General features: G+C 34.6%; 1 protein-coding gene across 5 annotated transcripts in view; it reads right to left on the bottom strand.

Moving 5' to 3' along the window:
- The window catches only part of Wdr7 (WD repeat domain 7), a 252,259-nt gene that overhangs the window by 161,775 nt on the left and 71,920 nt on the right, over nucleotides 1-18,564 (bottom strand). For all 5 annotated transcript variants that reach the window (XM_048363808.1, XM_048363805.1, XM_048363804.1 and 2 more), the window contains one exon: nucleotides 17,602-17,725. In XM_048363808.1, coding sequence (XP_048219765.1) covers nucleotides 17,602-17,725 — 124 coding nt within the window. The remainder of the gene's footprint in view (nucleotides 1-17,601; nucleotides 17,726-18,564) is intronic.

Below are 18,564 nucleotides of genomic sequence, written 5' to 3'. Positions count from 1 at the left end.
TTTGCTTTCCATTAAAGACACAGTATCCACTTTTCCTTCTGTGGCAACATCAAAAATATAAAATTCAACACTATAGATGTCTTGTAGGAAAGATTTCCTGAAATAAATGGTAAGAGATTTATCCCTTATTCTGAATAAAGATTATTTCAATTTATCAGGAATTTATGAGTTCATTAAAGGCACAAAGCAGTTAGAAAAATAAAATGTAAATAAATATAAATACCTTTAAGATAGAGAATAAGTATTTCATAAGATGAGAACTGATATTTAATTTAAATTTTTTTCACAAGTATCATTTTGAATATTTTAGAAAGCTGCTCTAAAATGTAATCCATCAACTCAGAATGCAGCAAAATGGAAATATTTACTGATAAATACATAAGAAACCACAGGTGGTATACTATGTGAACAGAATATTAATGTGAAAGCATAAAGCTTTACTATTCCTCCTTGCCAAAAGAAACTAAAAATGATCTATGGCAAAATATCTAACACTTCCAACTCCTTTCTGGTACTTTTTCAAAGATTTCTGATTGATATGCAGTCAGTGAACCGGTATCACCAATCTTTGTTTCAGAAAAACAAAAATTTATATTGTCCTATCTACAAAATGTTGTGAAACAAAGGCAAAACTCTCTTACATACAATGTCTCAAAGTAAGCATTTCTGGCTGACTTATAAATCTCAAGTGGATGTACAATTATGTATTGCAGAACTGTGCAAAGTAAATAAGACTATGATTGCACCATGAAAATCCTTCATGGACTTTCTTTTTATTTCTTTCCTTCCTTCTTTGTTTACCAGCACTGCTCAGGCAGAGGATACACCAGCAAGCATAGAAAGAGTGCAATAAATACAGTGCACTAAGGGTAAACACTGATTTCTTATTATTATAACACCAGATTGCTTTAAAAGTCAAAAAGGGGAATCTGATAGGAGCTGCTGCAGCCAATTAACAGCTTCAAAAATAAAAATGTTGATATGGCTGGGCCTGAAAAAGATCATCAATATGAATTTAAAAGGGTTTAGTGTTGCCCATCAGAATGATAATAGGTAACCAAGAAAAGTTCTTACAACCCTTTAAACTTTCAGAAAGTCCACAGACTATGTGGAACACGCCTGGTGCTAGGTGAGACACAAGGTGAAAAGACTGTTCTGGCTTCTAACAAGAACACTGGATAAGGAAGCTGAAGCCAGGGGATAGCATTAAAGAAAGGTAAATGTGGGGCCTGTCACAGTGGCTCCTGTTCTATAGGATGGTTTAAAGCAAGTTTGAATAAAAAATATGAGCAAGTCTTTATCTCAAAACACAAGCTGAGTGTGACTGTGCATGCTTGTAGTCCAAGATATATGGGAGACAGAGGTAATAGGATTTCAGTTCTAGGTGGTCCCAAGCAGAAAGTCCAAGACCCTACCTGAAAAATAAGCTAAAGTAAAAGGGGCTGGAAGTGTGGTCCAAATAGTGGAGTGATTGCCTAGCAAGCACAACGATGTCACTTCAAACTCTAGTACACACACATACACACAAAACACAACAAAATAAAAAAGTGGGAGGAACATGAAAAAGCACAAAATTTTCCTTTAACTTATATTATTTATTCAGGAAAATGCTATATCAGGCACTCAGAATGCTCTCTTCTATATACTGAAGTACAAAGTTATGTACATTGGTTTACACAAAAAGTATGAGAAACTCCCAGCTAAGTCAATAAAAGCTGGACATGGTGGCATGCACCTGTCATCCCAGATACAGGGGTAATATACATAGGACAATTGTGGTCCAGGTCTGCCTGGGTATAAATGTGAGACTCTATTGGAAAAAATAACCAAAGGACAAAGGGCCAGCTTGGGCCATGTCTCAAATGATGGAGTTCCCGCCAAGCAAGCACAAGGCTCTGAGTCCAATTGGCATTACCATACAAAGAAACAAAGGGGGGAAGGGGAAGGAAGGGAAAGGAAGATAGGAAGGAAGGAAGGAAGGAAGGAAGGAAGGAAGGAAGGAAGGAAGGAAGGAAGGAAGGAAGGAAGGAAGGAAGGAAGGAAGGAAATCAAGAGAGGAAGAGAAAAAGAGAGAAAGATGAAAAGAAGGGAGGAAGGAAAGAAAGAAGAAAGGAGGGAAGGAAGAGAAAAAATGGAATAGAAAAGAGAACTGACTTTAAGACTTAAGAATAGGGGTTGCAGTGTGGCTACTGATGTTCAAACCATAGTTCTTGGAGGAGCCCTAGGAGTTTCCCAAAAGAGATAGCAACTAAAACCTTATTATTTAAATGTGTGTACACAAATGTGTAAACACTTGAGTAGTCACTTTTTAGAAATATTTGCAATCAACAATTTACATTTCTTTTCAATTAATGGTAATACAAATGAGAAGAGTAAAAGAGTTCATTTCTTTCTGATAAAACCTACAAAATGGTGGGCTCTCTTAATGTATGGAAGGACACGGAGGGTATACCTATTTAATAGGAGCCTTTTTGAAGAATTGTTATGCTAAGCAGAAAGGAGAAGGATGAAAAAGAAAACACAGGACTTCAGAGTATTAAAAGGAATAATCAATGATAAATATAGATTTATAAATGTATAGGAAAAACATAATCTACATAGGAATAATAATAAATTAATGCCACAAGATGTGGTAAAGATGACAGCACATGTCAGAGATAACTTCAAGAGAAGGAAATAGCAGAATTTGGTCCTGAAGAATGTATAAAATCTATCATAGCATGATACTAAGAATTCACGGAGAAAAGATAAGTTACAAGCCCCGGATGTACAGCTGGAGATATTCCTTAGGACAGGTCAGTTTCCCAGCATTCTCAGGATAGGCCTTGACCCTAGCTTTTTTCTCTATATAATTAACCCATTTTATGACTTAAAAATATCATTTCCCTCCTTTTTGAACTGTATTTCTTTTCTTTTTTCTTTTTTTTTTTTTTTTTTGCCAGTCCTGGGGCTTGGACTCAGGGCCTGAGCACTGTCCCTGGCTTCCTTTTGCTCAAGGCTAGCACTCTGCCACTTGAGCCACAGCGCCACTTCTGGCCATTTTCTGTATATGTGGTGCTGGGGAATTAAACCCAGGGCCTCATGTATACAAGGCAAGCACTATTGCCACTAGGCCATATCCCCAGCCCCTGAACTGTATTTCTAAACATATTACTTGAAGCCAAACTATTTAGAATATTTACATTTCAAAGAGCCAATTTATCTTATCTCCATCATTACTAAACATATTATCAAATATCTACATATATACATATGAAGAAAAGCTTTTGAATTTTAATCTCTTCACGTGCAGCAAATGATTGATTTGAAATTAAATGAACAAGAATCTGTTTTAATGATGTCCTGTCTGTAATACATTTAATTGGTAATGTGCTATTGCCAACTGATATTATCTTACAAGCATTTGTAATATTCCAACAATTTCCCATGAAATTAAGGCATATGAACATTGTGAAGCTGATTGATTTTATTATTGAGTATTATTCAATTCTTCTACCTATAGTAAGAAAAACAATAGGGATATATGACACTCATAGGCAGTATGACATATGAAGAATAAATAAAGATGCAACTTGCAAATAGAGACAAAAGTCTCCAGATATGTGAAGTATAAATAGTATGTGAATGACTTGGAAAATACTTTGAATTAATCAAGAAACTTATTTGTAGACAGAAATGAATAGAAAAATCAACTTATAAGCAATGCTATAACATTACAAAAGGAAAACACAGGAGAAAACTAGAATCATTATATGTATTTTAGATATTATAACAAAATCTTAAGCAATAAAAGAAAAACAGATAAATTGGGCTTCACAAGAGATTAAAAACTTATGCTCTGCAAAGGGTAATGTTTAGAAAATAAGAAAAGCCGCAAACTGGGAAGGTTTCTAAAAATTACATGTTTGCTTTATATAAATAATATTGCTTTGTAGTCAGTATTCATAACTTAAAACCCAATAGAAGAGACCCTGAAAAAAGTATCTAGATAGATACTTAACCAAAGAGGATATACAGATGACAAACAACCATATGAAAACGTGCTCAACATCATTACTGGGAAAACACAGATTAAAACACAAATTAAAATAATAGGGAGGAAAGGTGGGAGAAAAATGAGGGGGGATAACAAGTATAACAAGAAATGTATTCACTACTTACTTATGTAATTGTAACCCCCTGTACATCACCTTGACACTAAAAAAGAGGTAGTTAAAAACAGGTAACAGGGGCTGGGGATATAGCCTAGTGGCAAGAGTGCCTGCCTCGGATACACGAGGCCCTAGGTTCGATTCCCCAGCACCACATATACAGAAAATGGCCAGAAGCGGCGCTGTGGCTCAAGTGGCAGAGTCCTAGCCTTGAGCTGGAAGAAGCCAGGGACAGTGCTCAGGCCCTGAGTCCAAGGCCCAGGACTGGCCAAAAAAAACAGGTAACAAACTGATAAAAAAAATACGTCTTTCATATGTAAAATCAGATATAAAGCAATAGGAGTCTCATTCCTAATGATGAGGAGGCAAAATGATGAAACTACTTTGGAAGAGTGTTGGGCAAATTCTTTGATTTACACTTACACTTGCCCTTTTCATTCAACCCAGTAATTTTGCTCCTTAGTGTTTCTCAAGTAAACTGAAAACTTGTTTTCATGCCAACCCAATACCCAAACAGTTACTGTAGCCTTACTCATAATCATCCAAACCCCCAAAGAACCCATATGTCCTTAACCAGATGAATGGATAAATAATCTTTTGTTCATATGTACAATGGAATACTAAGCAAAAACGAAAAAGAAAGAAAGTACTAGGTTATGCAATAATACAGAGGCTAATTACAAAGGGGATATACAAGGAAAGGCTTAAGGTGTTGGAAATGTTCTCCATTCTACCTGATTATATTCATTTGCCAAAATCTAAAGATTTATATACTACAAAGAGTAAAGTTTCCTAAATACAACCATTGGAATTGTAATGGGCTGCACGCAATGACAAATGAGTCTAACTATGTTACAAATCTATGATGCAACCTCATTGAAGGGTATAAAAGGAAAGAAGCTTCAGAAAATAGACCCAAAGGCTGGCTGATACAAAGAAAAAGGAAAAACTGTATGGAAATACCCTACCTGTATTAGGAAAGTAGTTTTTCATGAGATATAGGGTTAGCAAGTCTGAATTACTTTTTATGTCTTTTTAAGGTTGAAAAAAACACCACCAAGTAAATCTATGGTAGATAATAAATGTCATGTTTTTCACACGGAGGGAATCAAAGAACGAATAAGCGAAAGATCAGAATGACTAGAATCCTGTGTGATAGATAGAAAAGGAGATGTTCCACGTGCACTCAGGTTTATTTTACTTATATGAGAGAAGGGAAAATGAATCATGGATGTTTCCCAGCTCTGTTCTCTGAGAAGACCTAGAAGCAGCAAAAGCCCAGTAAAAAGAAGCATACTGAGAACCCTTGCCTGTATCTCCAACATGACCCGTAAAAGTAACTAAGGCTCCTTAAAGAAATGGCTGATTACAAGAATATCAGGGAAAATACAAGATGAGCAGGGAGCACACCTCAGAAACAGAAAAATGCTTTGTTGATAAGACTTTATCGAATGATATGAAAAGCCACTGGAAAGAGCTCTTTTTGGCCAATACAAGAATAATTTGAGTAACAAAAAATTCAATTAAGACTATAACAATTCAATTAGTCAAATTGTTATCAAGAGCCTACTCTGGGACAAAAATCCTGGACATTGGCCCCAAAGAGAGATCGCAATAGAATCTTACCATAGGAGTCATTTTCATAAAGACTGAAAATTTTCAGATCATAAATATAAATTATGTCTCCTGATGTAAATATATCATACTAAATGGGATATAAAGAAACAATAGAAACAGTAAGCCTCCAAGAAAACTATATAAGTAGGTTATGAAATAGTTACTTTAGCCTGGAAATATGACAAAGTGGAACCCAACAGCTGAAGACAAACCCTCATGCACTGTAATGAGCATAATGCATCCACAGAAGTTGACATTATTCTACTACATTACCCTGATTAAATCTCACAATTCATTTTAAAGACTATTCATATCTAACTCGTGATTTAGAGGAGAATGAAAAGCTGAATTAACTACGGGAGCACCAATCATTGCCTCTGGCAGAGCTTTTAAAGAATTAAATTTCAAATCCAAATTATAAAAAGAATTAAAAAAATGAGCCAGACAAGTACTATGATAGCAGGGCTACTGTGATGTATAAGGAGAATATAAACTTATTTGAAGTTTATGAGGAAAGACAAAGAAAGAAGTATTTTCAAATCAGGCAATCACTCTTAAGACTAGAACTTAAACTTTCCCTTATCTGGAATGGGTGAGGGTAAGGATAGAGGACCAAGGATAAAGTATTCATTCTTTATCATATTCATAAAATATTCATAAAGTACGGATAAAGTATTCATACTTTAAAATGTATTACTATTTCAAATAAATTATTATCAAAGAAACTTGAGGAGCTAGGAGTGAGGGCTCATGCCTATGGCCTCAGCAACTTGAGAAGCAGAGTTGAGGAGAATCATGGTTAAAGGCCAGCATGGACCAAGTTAGTAAGACCCCCTGCTCAAACAATAATCCAGGTGGTTGCATGTGCCAATCATCCTAGCTATGTAGGAGGCCATAGTAGGAGGATATGATCTGAGAACAGCTTGGGGGGGGGGGGGGCGGGGAAGGACTACTTGAAAAAGGGAGAAAGGATAGAGGAGGAGGGGAAGGGAGGACAAAACTCAAAACTCAAGTAGTAGCTTGACTGTCTAGCAAGGGTGAGGCTCTGGCTTCAAACCTCACTATATACACATATCCCTTTTTCTCACACACACACACACACACACACACACACACACAATTACAGAGGATGCTAGCAACAAACTTTCAAAAGAGCAATGGAAAATAACCCAAAATGAAACTACATGTACATCAAATAAGTGTATGTAATCACAAAAGAACTATGCCCACCCAGTGATTCTTCTTTTCTTCCTTTGTATTTGACAGAGAGGGGTCTTGAACTCAGGGCCTATCTCTTTTGCTAACAGCTGATGATCTACCATGTAAGCCACATCTGTATTTCCAGATTTTTGCTAATTTATTGAGATAAGTCTCACTGATTTATCCAGCCAGGCTGGCTTTGAGCCTCCATTCTCAGATCTCAGCTTCTTTAAAAGCTAAGTTTATACGTGTGAGTCACTGATGCCTGGCTTCACTGACTTTTAAGCACAGTAATTTAGTGGTTTATCTCTAATGGATTATGTTACAGAAAACCAACTAACAAAGAACCAAACCAAAAGGAAAAAAAAGCCACACAATAATTTTGATAATTGCATTTACTCAAAGTATTTTTTTTGAGTTGTGATGTGTGCATTGTAGGAGAAAGCAGATGAGTCATTACACAGACATCATTTAGAACCAAAAAATGGGGCAAAGTAGACAGAGGCATAACCAGAAAGATAGAAGGTCACAACTCTGCAGTCCTAAACTTAATGGAAAGTATCCATATAAACTATATACTCTAAGATCCAAATGAAAACATATGACACCTGTCTTCCAGAAAGACTAGAAACAGCAAACAACCAAACAGCAAGAAGCGCAAGCAGCACTCAATCTGTGATCTTAGCATGCTGTTTCCTAAAGAAGCAAGTCTTCCAGGGACTGATTCAGGCTTTACTCAGGCCTGCGCATGGGAAACAAAGAAAACGCATTTGTCAAAGAAACAGATCTGGCCAGGCACTAGTAGCCCATGCCTATAATTTTAGCTGCTCACAAGATTGAATACTGGACAATGGTAGTTGAAAGCAATTGGGGAGAAAAGTTTGAGACTTCATCTCCAGCTAACCAGCCAAATGTGGGACTGGGGATATGATTCAAGTGGTAGAGTACCACCCATGAGCAAAAAAAGCCAAGCAAATGCTCAAGGCCATGAATTCAAGTCCCAGTATTGAAAAAAAAAATACAGATCTGTGATTGAGGAGGAAGTAAGTTACAGAAGGAATACACCTAGGAACTCATCCTTATGCCATTCACCTTTGAGAACCTACCAAGCAACTACTACTCTATAGGGGGAAAGCTTGGGATGACTTTAGAATCTCAGTGTCACAGACATTTAAGATTATGTGGTCACTTGAAAGTGACCCTAAATTTACAGTTTATAAAACACACCATAAATTTTATATTGATTGTAAATATCAATCCTCTACTCATCATCTAGAATTCTCAGATTTATTTCTAGTTTAGTTTTTCTAACCCTGAGATCATTTACTTTCAGATCATTTACTTAACCCTTGCAGAAGAGGAAAAACAACAACAAATAGGAATCAAAACAAGATATTTATAAGTCAAACGCAGACAAAAGTGACTTCAGTCATCCTCTACAAGAAGTTAGAGAAAAAGTCTTCACTTCATGTTTAAGAAACAAAGATGCCTCAATAAAATAACCTATTTGACACATTTGTACCCAAGGCTTATGCCAGACATTGTCTCATTATATTCTATTACTAGAAAGATGTAATTTAATTATGGTTTTAAATCAGCAGAGATATTCTCTTCCATTTTCATTCCTCAAAGCTGGATGTTCTTTAGCTGAATTGCCTGTTTCAAATGTAAGCCACATCATCTTTTTCTAGTAAATTGTGAAGACTTTCATAGGATTACAAAAAAGCACTGTGATTATAGCACTGACATCAACTGTAGAAATATTTTTTTTAAAAAACAACAAGAAATGAAATAGGTTGTTGTAGTTGTTTTCATCTCTAAATCAACCAAGGAAAATCTCTTCACTTGATGGGTACGTTTTATAGAAGAAACAGAAAATATTTACAGAAAAATTACAAAAATACTAAGTACTGTTACAGATGACTGGATTGGCATTTAACAGACTGAAAGAAACTAGATCAATCTCAATCTTGTTGGGGTCAATTCGGGTGCTTGAACAAATAAAACAATTTTTTTCTTTATGTTTGTGTACTAGAAGTACTAAAATATTAACCAAGCCTGTAAATGTCATGCAGAGTGAAATTATTTATAAACATTAGAACATGTTAAAAATGCATATTCATGTCAAAATATTCTTAATAAAAATAGTCAAGGTAATGCTATTAACACAATAGCACTGGAGAAAAATGAAATAAAAATTCTATGCTTCCACTGAAAAAATGCAGGAGAAGAAGGCAAAATGGATTAGGCAAAGATATTTTAGTATAATTTCACCATAAACCCAGAATTCACAAACAAAACTAGAATAAAGTCTGACATTAGCTATTACAATCAAAATAGGACAAATAAGGTTTCCATGATTTCTTGCAATAACTTCAAATTATTTTCCTTTTAAACTGTAAGATTGATTCTGTCACATGTACATTATAATAAAGCTTGAAATTAAAGTAACAAAACAATGTAAGTACATATAATATCCAATCATAAGAAGAACATTATAAATAGGAAAGACAGATAAATTAAAACCAAGATATAAAGCTATAAATGTCTCAGAATCAAATAAAAATTGAATTTGTTCATGTAGATTCAATATCTAAGAGTTCAAATATCATCAGATTATAAACTCAAATTTACAAATATAAACTCCAGATCCAAATGAAAGCATATGAACATATGCATGTTCAGTAACTAAGAGATAAAATATCATAAGAGTATAATCTGTTTTTTGCTTTATAAAAACAAGTTGAATGTCCAACAAGAAATGTACTCATTTCCTTACTCTGTACATCAGCCTTACAATAAAATAAAATAATAAATAAGTAAATTTTTTTTAAAAGTTGAATAGGACTGTCTATCTATATGGGGATAAACTGTACTAGTATAAAAATGTATATTTAAAATATAACTAGACACTTGTTCCATTACAAAAACATGTCTTAGTATTCATGTGAAGTGTTTTGTAAAGTACTTTATTTCCATTAGCATTATGAATTTTTGTTCTTGAGCAAATCAGCAAGAGAATCATGGTACAAATCAATATCTTACTCTTCATAGCAAGCAAAATTAGGTCATTTATAATTGCAAAAGCCACTAGAATCTCAGCTAAAGGTATATTGGACATTTCCATTTGAACATCATTTTTTAAATGTATCATAGGTTGAATGGGTGGTTATCTTTTATAAAGTAGTCTTCACAGGCCTTCAACTTCTTAAAGCATATGGTAAGAATGTGCAACTACCTCAAAGAAAGCCAGTTGTGCCTCCTAGGGGTCTTGCCAACCACTACAACTCTAAGAGAGGTAATGAATTTCTGCCTGAGGCAGGGAGACAGATAAAGCTTATGAAAGAGAACAAGGGGGCATGAGGAAAGAGCTCAAAATATATCAAGCTTTTTCAGGCCCAGGAAAAGTGCCACAGAAGCCAGATGATTATCAGTGTTCCCCAAGTGGGATGAGATGAAGACAGGCAGGCTAAGAGACACATTTAGAACTCCTCACTTTGCACTGGAAAAAGAACCAAATGCCCGAGTTTCCTAAGGTTTCATTCCTTTAGTTGCACACTGTGGTACAGTGTTGTAGGACTCCTCCAGACAATCTGAAAGCAGACTATGGGCTCTGTGGCTAAAGTGCCTCCTGTACAGAGGTAGTCCCTGGCAGCATGAAGCTACCTAACCTGTAGCTTACCCTACCTGCAGTATAATGAGATAATACATAAAGATAAGAGGTAAACCCTAAATAACCCATCCATTCAGTAATGCTTTCACTCTAAATTTGTCTCTTTATTACTCTAAGTTCCAACACTGTGAAAGAGATATAAAGAAAATCACAAGACAATTTAACAATTCATCAAAGAATACAAGTCACTTGGAAGGGATTTTCTTTTAGATGATTAGGACCAGTTAAAAAGAAGTTTCATTGTTATTCCGTTAGGTTAGTGACCAAATATAGAGAAATAGGACAGTTTAATGCTGTTAAATAGATGATCAGTCTAGAATGCTTAAAATTAAACCCAATAGCTCCAACCCTCAGTAAGAAAAAAGAGGAACAAATACCTTAGTCCCAACAAAACACTGCAATCATATACAATACAGACACAGTGTGCTTTGTATAATATAATTTGTCTTAAGGCAAACCTTTCTGCCTCTAAATACAAAAATTAGAGCAGTACAAAAGAGGTTTCTAATCTACATCACTCAAGCCATTTTTAATACTTTCTCTTTTTAATCGCAATGCATAAGCATTTCCCACTGGCTTTTAAACACCTGAAGATAAATACCATAGGTATTTCTGAAAGAATCTCATCTTTTAATGCAGCTGGTTCATAAAAAAAAGGCATTACAAACCAAGTATTTTAGAATTATCAGTTCTTCAGAAACAAACAAACGATTTTCCTTTTATTTCCTCAAGTTTAATAAGAATGTGACTGCTCGAAAAGAAAGGGACACCCAGAATGCCCCAAAAGACCTCAGGTAGTAGTCTAGTACGTAGAAACTGAAGAGTTAACAAGGGATACCACATAGTGCTTATATAAGAGCTTAGGTTGTTTTTCATTCAGGAGCCCCTATTCTCAGCCAGTTCACTTTAACTCAGATGAGTGTGGTAAACTGGCTGCTACAAAACTAGAAAGAGCAAATTAGAAATCAGGGCAAGAGCTATTAGGGGCAGACAAAAACAGTCCAACAGCAATAAAATTATTCATTGTATATATGAAATGCAAGAGACATACACACACATCTGCCTTTTTATTCAGACTAAGAAGCATTCTTCCTTCAAGAAGCAAGTGGGGCTAATTTTACATCATTGGTATGGGCCCAAACAGCTGATTACTGAGTTTTAAAAACTAGAGTCATTTTGAAATAGTACAATAAAAAAGATAAAATTTAAAAAAATCTTAAGCATCTAGAATTTAAAATCTTCAGTTATCTAATCAAAATGACTATCTCACAGAGTTTTAGATAATGAGGAAGGAGGGAGGAAGGGAGGAAGAAAAGGAAAAAAGTAAGGGAAAGAAAGGGAAGGGAAAGGAAGGGAAGAAAAGGGAAGGGATGGGGAGGGAAGGAGGGATGGTAGAAAGAAGGGAGGAAGAGAGAAAAATATGGAAAGAAGGAAAGCTGTGTAGTTTCAGGCCTTTGAGAAGTAGGAAGAAAACTGCTCAAAACACATTTACCAAGCCCATTCCTTAGCTTTCCCCCCTCCTCTTTGCATCACAAATTGATATCTGCCTCCTAGCGACTACATTAATATTTAAATTATTTTTTTACCAACTATGATATACTTTTCACTAACTCTACAAAATACAAATCCATCTTACCTTCTTATATATTGTTGGTCCATCCACACTTGTGCTCAAAATGAACACTACAATCATCAGAAAAGTGACTTCAATCCCAGGTTATAAAGGTAATACAGTCTGGCTTGTTGAAAAATCAAACCCAAAATATTACCAGGACTGTCTTTCACTGAACAAAGAAATTCTATTCTGTTTCCAAGGGGCAGAAAAAACAAGCCTAACCTTAGTAACCTTAACACAAAAGGAAGCTAAAAAGGCAGGGACTCGATAAGAACAAAGGATGGTGTGTTCTGATGACATCAATATGTATTAAACACGATGTGTTACATATCCTTTATCAATATCTAAGATGATAAATTTGCAAATTGAAACTATATTGGCCATAACTGCACAAAATTGCAACAGCATTCTCTTTAGAAGAGATTTTGATTTATATGCTAGTAGTGAGTTTTATGTGTCTAATGTTTCTGAAACTAAAGAGGAGATGAGCCACTTTGAGAAAGCAGAATACAATGTACAAGAAATAATTACACTCGTGACCTCATGCCCCTTAAGGTCACTCTGCATCACAGGCCAAAGGAAATGAGGAACCATCAGCATTTACCTCAGAGAAGTCACTGACTGGAATGAAGGGCAAGTGTGGGTATATTTCATAAACTAGGTGCTTGACCTCATAAAAAAGTCAATTATCAACATGCTACATGTAGTGTGTCACAAATAAAAAATATATCCAAGAGCATTCTGCAAAACACCTTTACTTCAAAACAAATCTCAGGCAGTTTTAATGTTTATCTATATCCAAACTGAACTACAAGCTTCAGAAAATACTATTAATCCTTATTTGGTTCAAATATTTATGTATTTTAAAGTGTCCTGAACCACAAAATCAACTGTATATACATGCTAAAGAGTGATGACTTAGGAAAGATTTATAATAGCTCAGTAAATTAGCATTGAGGAATATATGCAGTACTTAAATTCTTGTTACATTCAAATAGGATCATGGACTTATGCTCAAACTTTCTATCTTTACTTTGAATAAAAAGTTTACATATTTGTGACATCTGTAAAGGATAAAATGAAAATTCATGACTGTTTAAGGGCAGAGCTCTACTACCTGGAGAAAAATTCTCAAATGAGTCAATAACTGAAAACTTGGTTCTTATGTAAATCTGTGGCTTTCAGGTAAGGCAGACTATTGCTCCTCTTTTTCCTTCCTAGTGATATCTAGTCCACTGTCAAATCCCTGAATAATATACATTAAAGTGAATTCTAAGGCAGCAGCAATAGGAAAATAAAGCTAGAGAAACCAGTGTGAGGAAAGGGAACAGTGGCCAACTAGCTTGTGTTATGCACTGTGCTCGATGCTATGCAAAGTTTCTATTCAATGGTCTCAGAAGTCCTGAAAAAGCAGCTGGCTTTGATTTATTACTTAATCCTCAAACCTGCAAGACCTTTTAATTGCATAAGGTACCTAAAAAAATGCCAAGGATCCTCTCGATATGGCCAGTTGACTGTGGAGTTGTCATTTTAGATCCCACTCAGTCACTTACTGACTGAACTCAAAGAAAGTTACCACCCCCTTAAAACCACTGTCTTTAGAGCTAGAAAATGAAGGCTATCAAAGCTAAGAAAATGCTCTTGTCTGAAATGAAGTCATTTCAGAAAATAATATTAATCCCTATTTGATGCAAATAATTATGCCTTAATTTCAGAGAGGAGCATTTTCTGCACTTCAAATATTTAATAAGGCACTTCTTAGACAAAGCTCAGTTATAAGTTAAGTGCTCCCAACATTGGTTAATTACTATGTACTTTGAAACGCTTAGAATAGTTAATATAATCTGATTAATAGTATATTCAACAAACACATTGCTTAATAATGTGCTTATTTCAGTGATTAACAACATGTGTTTATGAAATAACACTTATGATATAACTTGTGATAATGATCATCTCTTCAAATATTAATGACAATGGTAGAGGCAATTTCACTACAAGGATGTAGGTGGCAGGTGTGGGCTGTCCACCAGCTGCCTCCATAACCTTTTGATCCCTTCGGACAGCAAATCTGTTCAACAGCCCTATGTGGTCATTCCTCATTTGTTCTTTGCTTTCTTCTCTTTAATACATTCAAAATCCCTATTCCTTTAGCTTGACATCCCTTTATTAAAATAGAAGGCTCCAAGAAAGCAAACTAAAAGTAATTTTACACCCAGTCGATATAAAGGTTCCGGAATCAAGTAACATTATATCAAAAGTTGTTAATATAGAATGTTTCAGTTACACGGAGAATGCGTGTTGGCTTATTCTTTCACTGAAAATATAATTACTATCAGTGGCAATCTTAAAATTTAAGTAATCCAACATTCAGTTAATTTACAAAGTACTCAGATACTATAAGGAAACAGGACTTAATTACAAAAATGGAAAGGTTTAAATTTGACCTAAGAACAAAGTAATCTATGCTTATTTTAATATTTAAATATGAGAAGTATCAAAGAATAACTTTGTAGGAGTGATTTTCTAGTCCATTTTGTGAAAACACAAAACAACGAAAGCAGTATTAGTTTACCAAATACCTATTTACTTTTCAATATCTACCTTACCTCTGAATTAACAATCTAAGGTTTTTGGAATAAGAGACAGAATAAACAATAGTTAAGAGAATGAGTTTTAGAGTCTGACAGTCATCTAAGTATCTGAGGGACCTTCAGAGGACTTTTTAAAGTCCCTCTTAGCTTCAGTTCTCTTGTGAGAGAAAATAAAGTGGGGGTAGCAGTGGGAAGAACACCACCACCTACTTTACAAGATCACTGTTAACACCTAAATGTAATACACAGACCAAATACTTAGCCAAAGTCTGGCAGACAGAATATGTCCCATTAGTAATAGTGTTTATCATTTTCTGTATACTAGTAACAGATCTTTCACCTAGCAACACATGCATTTCTATCATTGTTTCAGGGAGTAAGTAATTTGTGGCTCTGCTATGCATTTATCTTAGGGCTAAACTACTCTTCTTTCCAGGAACAAAGCAGAGTACCACTCAGTACAATGGCTAATGATACCCCTCTTATGAACAGTCAAGAATACAACACTGTGCTAATCTTTACCAGTTTCCTTAAGACTTTTAAATGCAAACAGAAATAAAAACTTAGACGTTGTCTCTGATTCTAACAAATAGCCCCTCACCTATTTATTCCCTTTCACTTTATACATTCTAAATGGAGATGTCTTGAAGATATATTTGACTATTCCTTCTTTTATTTTTCTTATTTTGAGATACTGAGGCTTGAGCTCAGGATCATATTTACTAGGCTTGCTTTTCTTGGCTAGATCTCTACCAAAGAGTACTTCCAGCCCTGCTTTTAACTGCTGATTTTTGGAGACAGAGTCTCATGTGCTTTTCAAAGCCTGGGTCAGCTTCAAACTTTGATCCTCCAAATCTCAGCCTCTTGAGTAACTAGAATTATACAAGTGAATATAAAGCACCTGGATAATTATTTCTATAATATAAATCTTTAGTAATGGGCTATTGAGTACTTTCATCTTCAAACAACTCAGTATTATCACACTCATACTTTGTCTTTAGCTTAATCTTTCATTCAATAAGGTTGATGACAAGCTAATCATTGAACTCCACTTTCTGAAATATGATGTTAAAGTTCACAAGTTAGGAACAAAAGTATGTTCCAGACTGATTATTCAAATACTCAAAAGTAGAGCTTTTTCAAGTCTTATTTTTTATATTCCAGAAAGTTATTTTTAAAATCTATATTTCTAAAAGACTTTTAAGCCTAATACATTATATTCTAAATATCGAGTTCCTAGGGTTTTTTAAAATAATTGTTGTCCTTTATTAGAATGGGAATTTCCCATAACCAAATGAAAATCCATATTCACTAAGTAAATATTCTGATACTCAGAATTTTAAGTAGGATTGTTATTGTTTGATTTTTTTAAATTTATTTTTTTTCCTTTATTGTCAAAGTGAAGTACAGAGGGGTTACAGTTTCATATGTAAGGCAGTGAGTACATTTCTTGTTCAACTTGTTACCTCCTCCCTCATTTTTCCCCCCTCCATGTTTTACAGTATTTTCTTAACAAACAAAAAATTACTATGGGCTAGGTACTCTATGCACTTAACAAAGATGAACTTACTCCGTACTCATTAGAATCCTATAAAGTCCTACTATAATCTTCATTTTTACCTATAACAATACTGAGTATAACAAAGTTTAATTGCCAAAGGTTAACAGGCCTAATTAAACATCTACTACTGTCACCTTTGCAAGCAACCAGTATTTAGACCAGCTATTACAGCTCCAACCTTTTCTGAATTTTGTTTTCATTTTCCTTCTAATACCATCAAGCACTATCTATCTTGACATATTTTGTAAGTATGACTTTTGGATGAGTATTTCATTACCAAGAATAACTGGGATTGGTAAACAATCATTTTAAATAAATTCACTTAAAATCCAGACCAAATTTCATGATAAAGTCTTTGTAAGTCTCATCAAGATTTCATTTTAATAACTTAACAAACTTATTACATAATTAAGATTATGAATGCATTTAATTGTAAACTTTCCTCATCATATATTTCACCGTTAAAATGATGAACTAAGGATGGCCACATCTTTTGTGAGAAGAAAAAAAGTACAACAGCATGATCACAAAGGTTTAATTTGCAAAAAAATTCTTCAACTTTTCTCTTTTGAAAGATCCGTCTGTCACAACCCTTGCTATTATTCTCTTTCTTCAACAGTACACTGGCCTAACTGTACCAGATCTTCGCTTTTACAATTTCAAAATTCTAGCATCAACTTGCTATGAATCTTGTCTAGTATTTGTGCTTGCATATCACCAGATTAATATAAACTCATAAATTCAATAGGCAGAGAAAACTGTCTAATAATGTTAAATAAGGCAGGATTTTTAATTGGGAATTCATTTTGTGTTTTTTTTTCTTTTTGGTCAGTTGTGGGGCTTGAACTCTGGGCCTGGGCGCTGCCCCTGAGCTCTTCAGCTCAAAGGTAGTGCTCTACCACTTTGAGCCACAGAACCACTTCTAGGAATTAATTTTGTAAAAAATGTTTTATATAAGGTGTATTAGTAAGTGGTTAATATTTTGATTTTAGATAACTTTTGCTATTTTCAAAAAAAATTACTGAACTGTAAACTACAGAGATTCAGAAAATGAAAGACAGATTTGAGGATCATTTGTTTTAAGTTAAAGGTAAATGACTCAATGTTGTTGATACAGAGTAGCATGCATATTTGCGAGTTTGATACTCTTCAGTCTGCAAAGCTTTGTATAAAAGAATGAGAGCACTTACGTGATATGACATGGTCCATATACTGAGGTAAATAAGGAGCCCAGGCATCAATGGCTTCCTTTCGTCCTGCTTGCTCAATTCTTCTCAGCTCTGCCAGAAGCAGAGCCTGTGCGGCTTCTCTAACCTAAGAAGATCACAAAAATGAGAAAGCAGATCAGTTGCTATCTATAAATTAGAAAGTTCCATAATGAAACAAATGTAGGACACAGAACTCATACAGACCCATGTATATACATACATATATATATGCATGTGTATATACACACATATACATACACACACACACACACACACACACACATATATATATACGCACTCAAACATACCAACCAAATAATGAATTAAATACTGAAGAAACTGATTGGTGGCACCTCATACATCATCAAAGACCATTACTAAAAAGTATTTTAACTGCATAATGACATTTCAGTCAGCAACAGACTACACACATGATAGTTATAATATTGTATCAACATGTGGCCAACTTAGTTTGTGTAAGTTTGTGTAAATACACTTTACTATGTTCACAAAGCAAAATTACCTACAATACATTTCTTAGGATATATCCACATCATTAAGTAACATGTGACTACCTTTATATATAGAAAATTAAAAATCTTAAGTGATATAAACTGCTTCAGCTATATAAGTCAAACCCATAATAAGGAAAATCTCAGTAATACATCTCCAAGTTCTAGATATTCTAAGTAATATCTAATGAAGCTCAAATAAGGGGCACAATTATTGAAATTCTATCATGTGTCAGGCTCTGTACTTACTGTTTTACTTACATTATCTCATTTGACCCTGATAGCAATCCCACGAGGACTATATTATTATCCCCACTTTACAAATGAGCTTCAAATAGGGTAAGTAAATTGCCTAGGGTCACAAAGTTAATAACTGTTCAGAATGATATTCAAATCCAGCTATCTTCTAATTCCAAAGACTTTCTCATTTTAC

Source organism: Perognathus longimembris, chromosome 15 (genome assembly GCF_023159225.1).
Source record: "Perognathus longimembris pacificus isolate PPM17 chromosome 15, ASM2315922v1, whole genome shotgun sequence".
NCBI lineage: Eukaryota > Metazoa > Chordata > Mammalia > Rodentia > Heteromyidae > Perognathus > Perognathus longimembris.
This window is presented reverse-complemented; position numbering and strand designations above follow the sequence as displayed.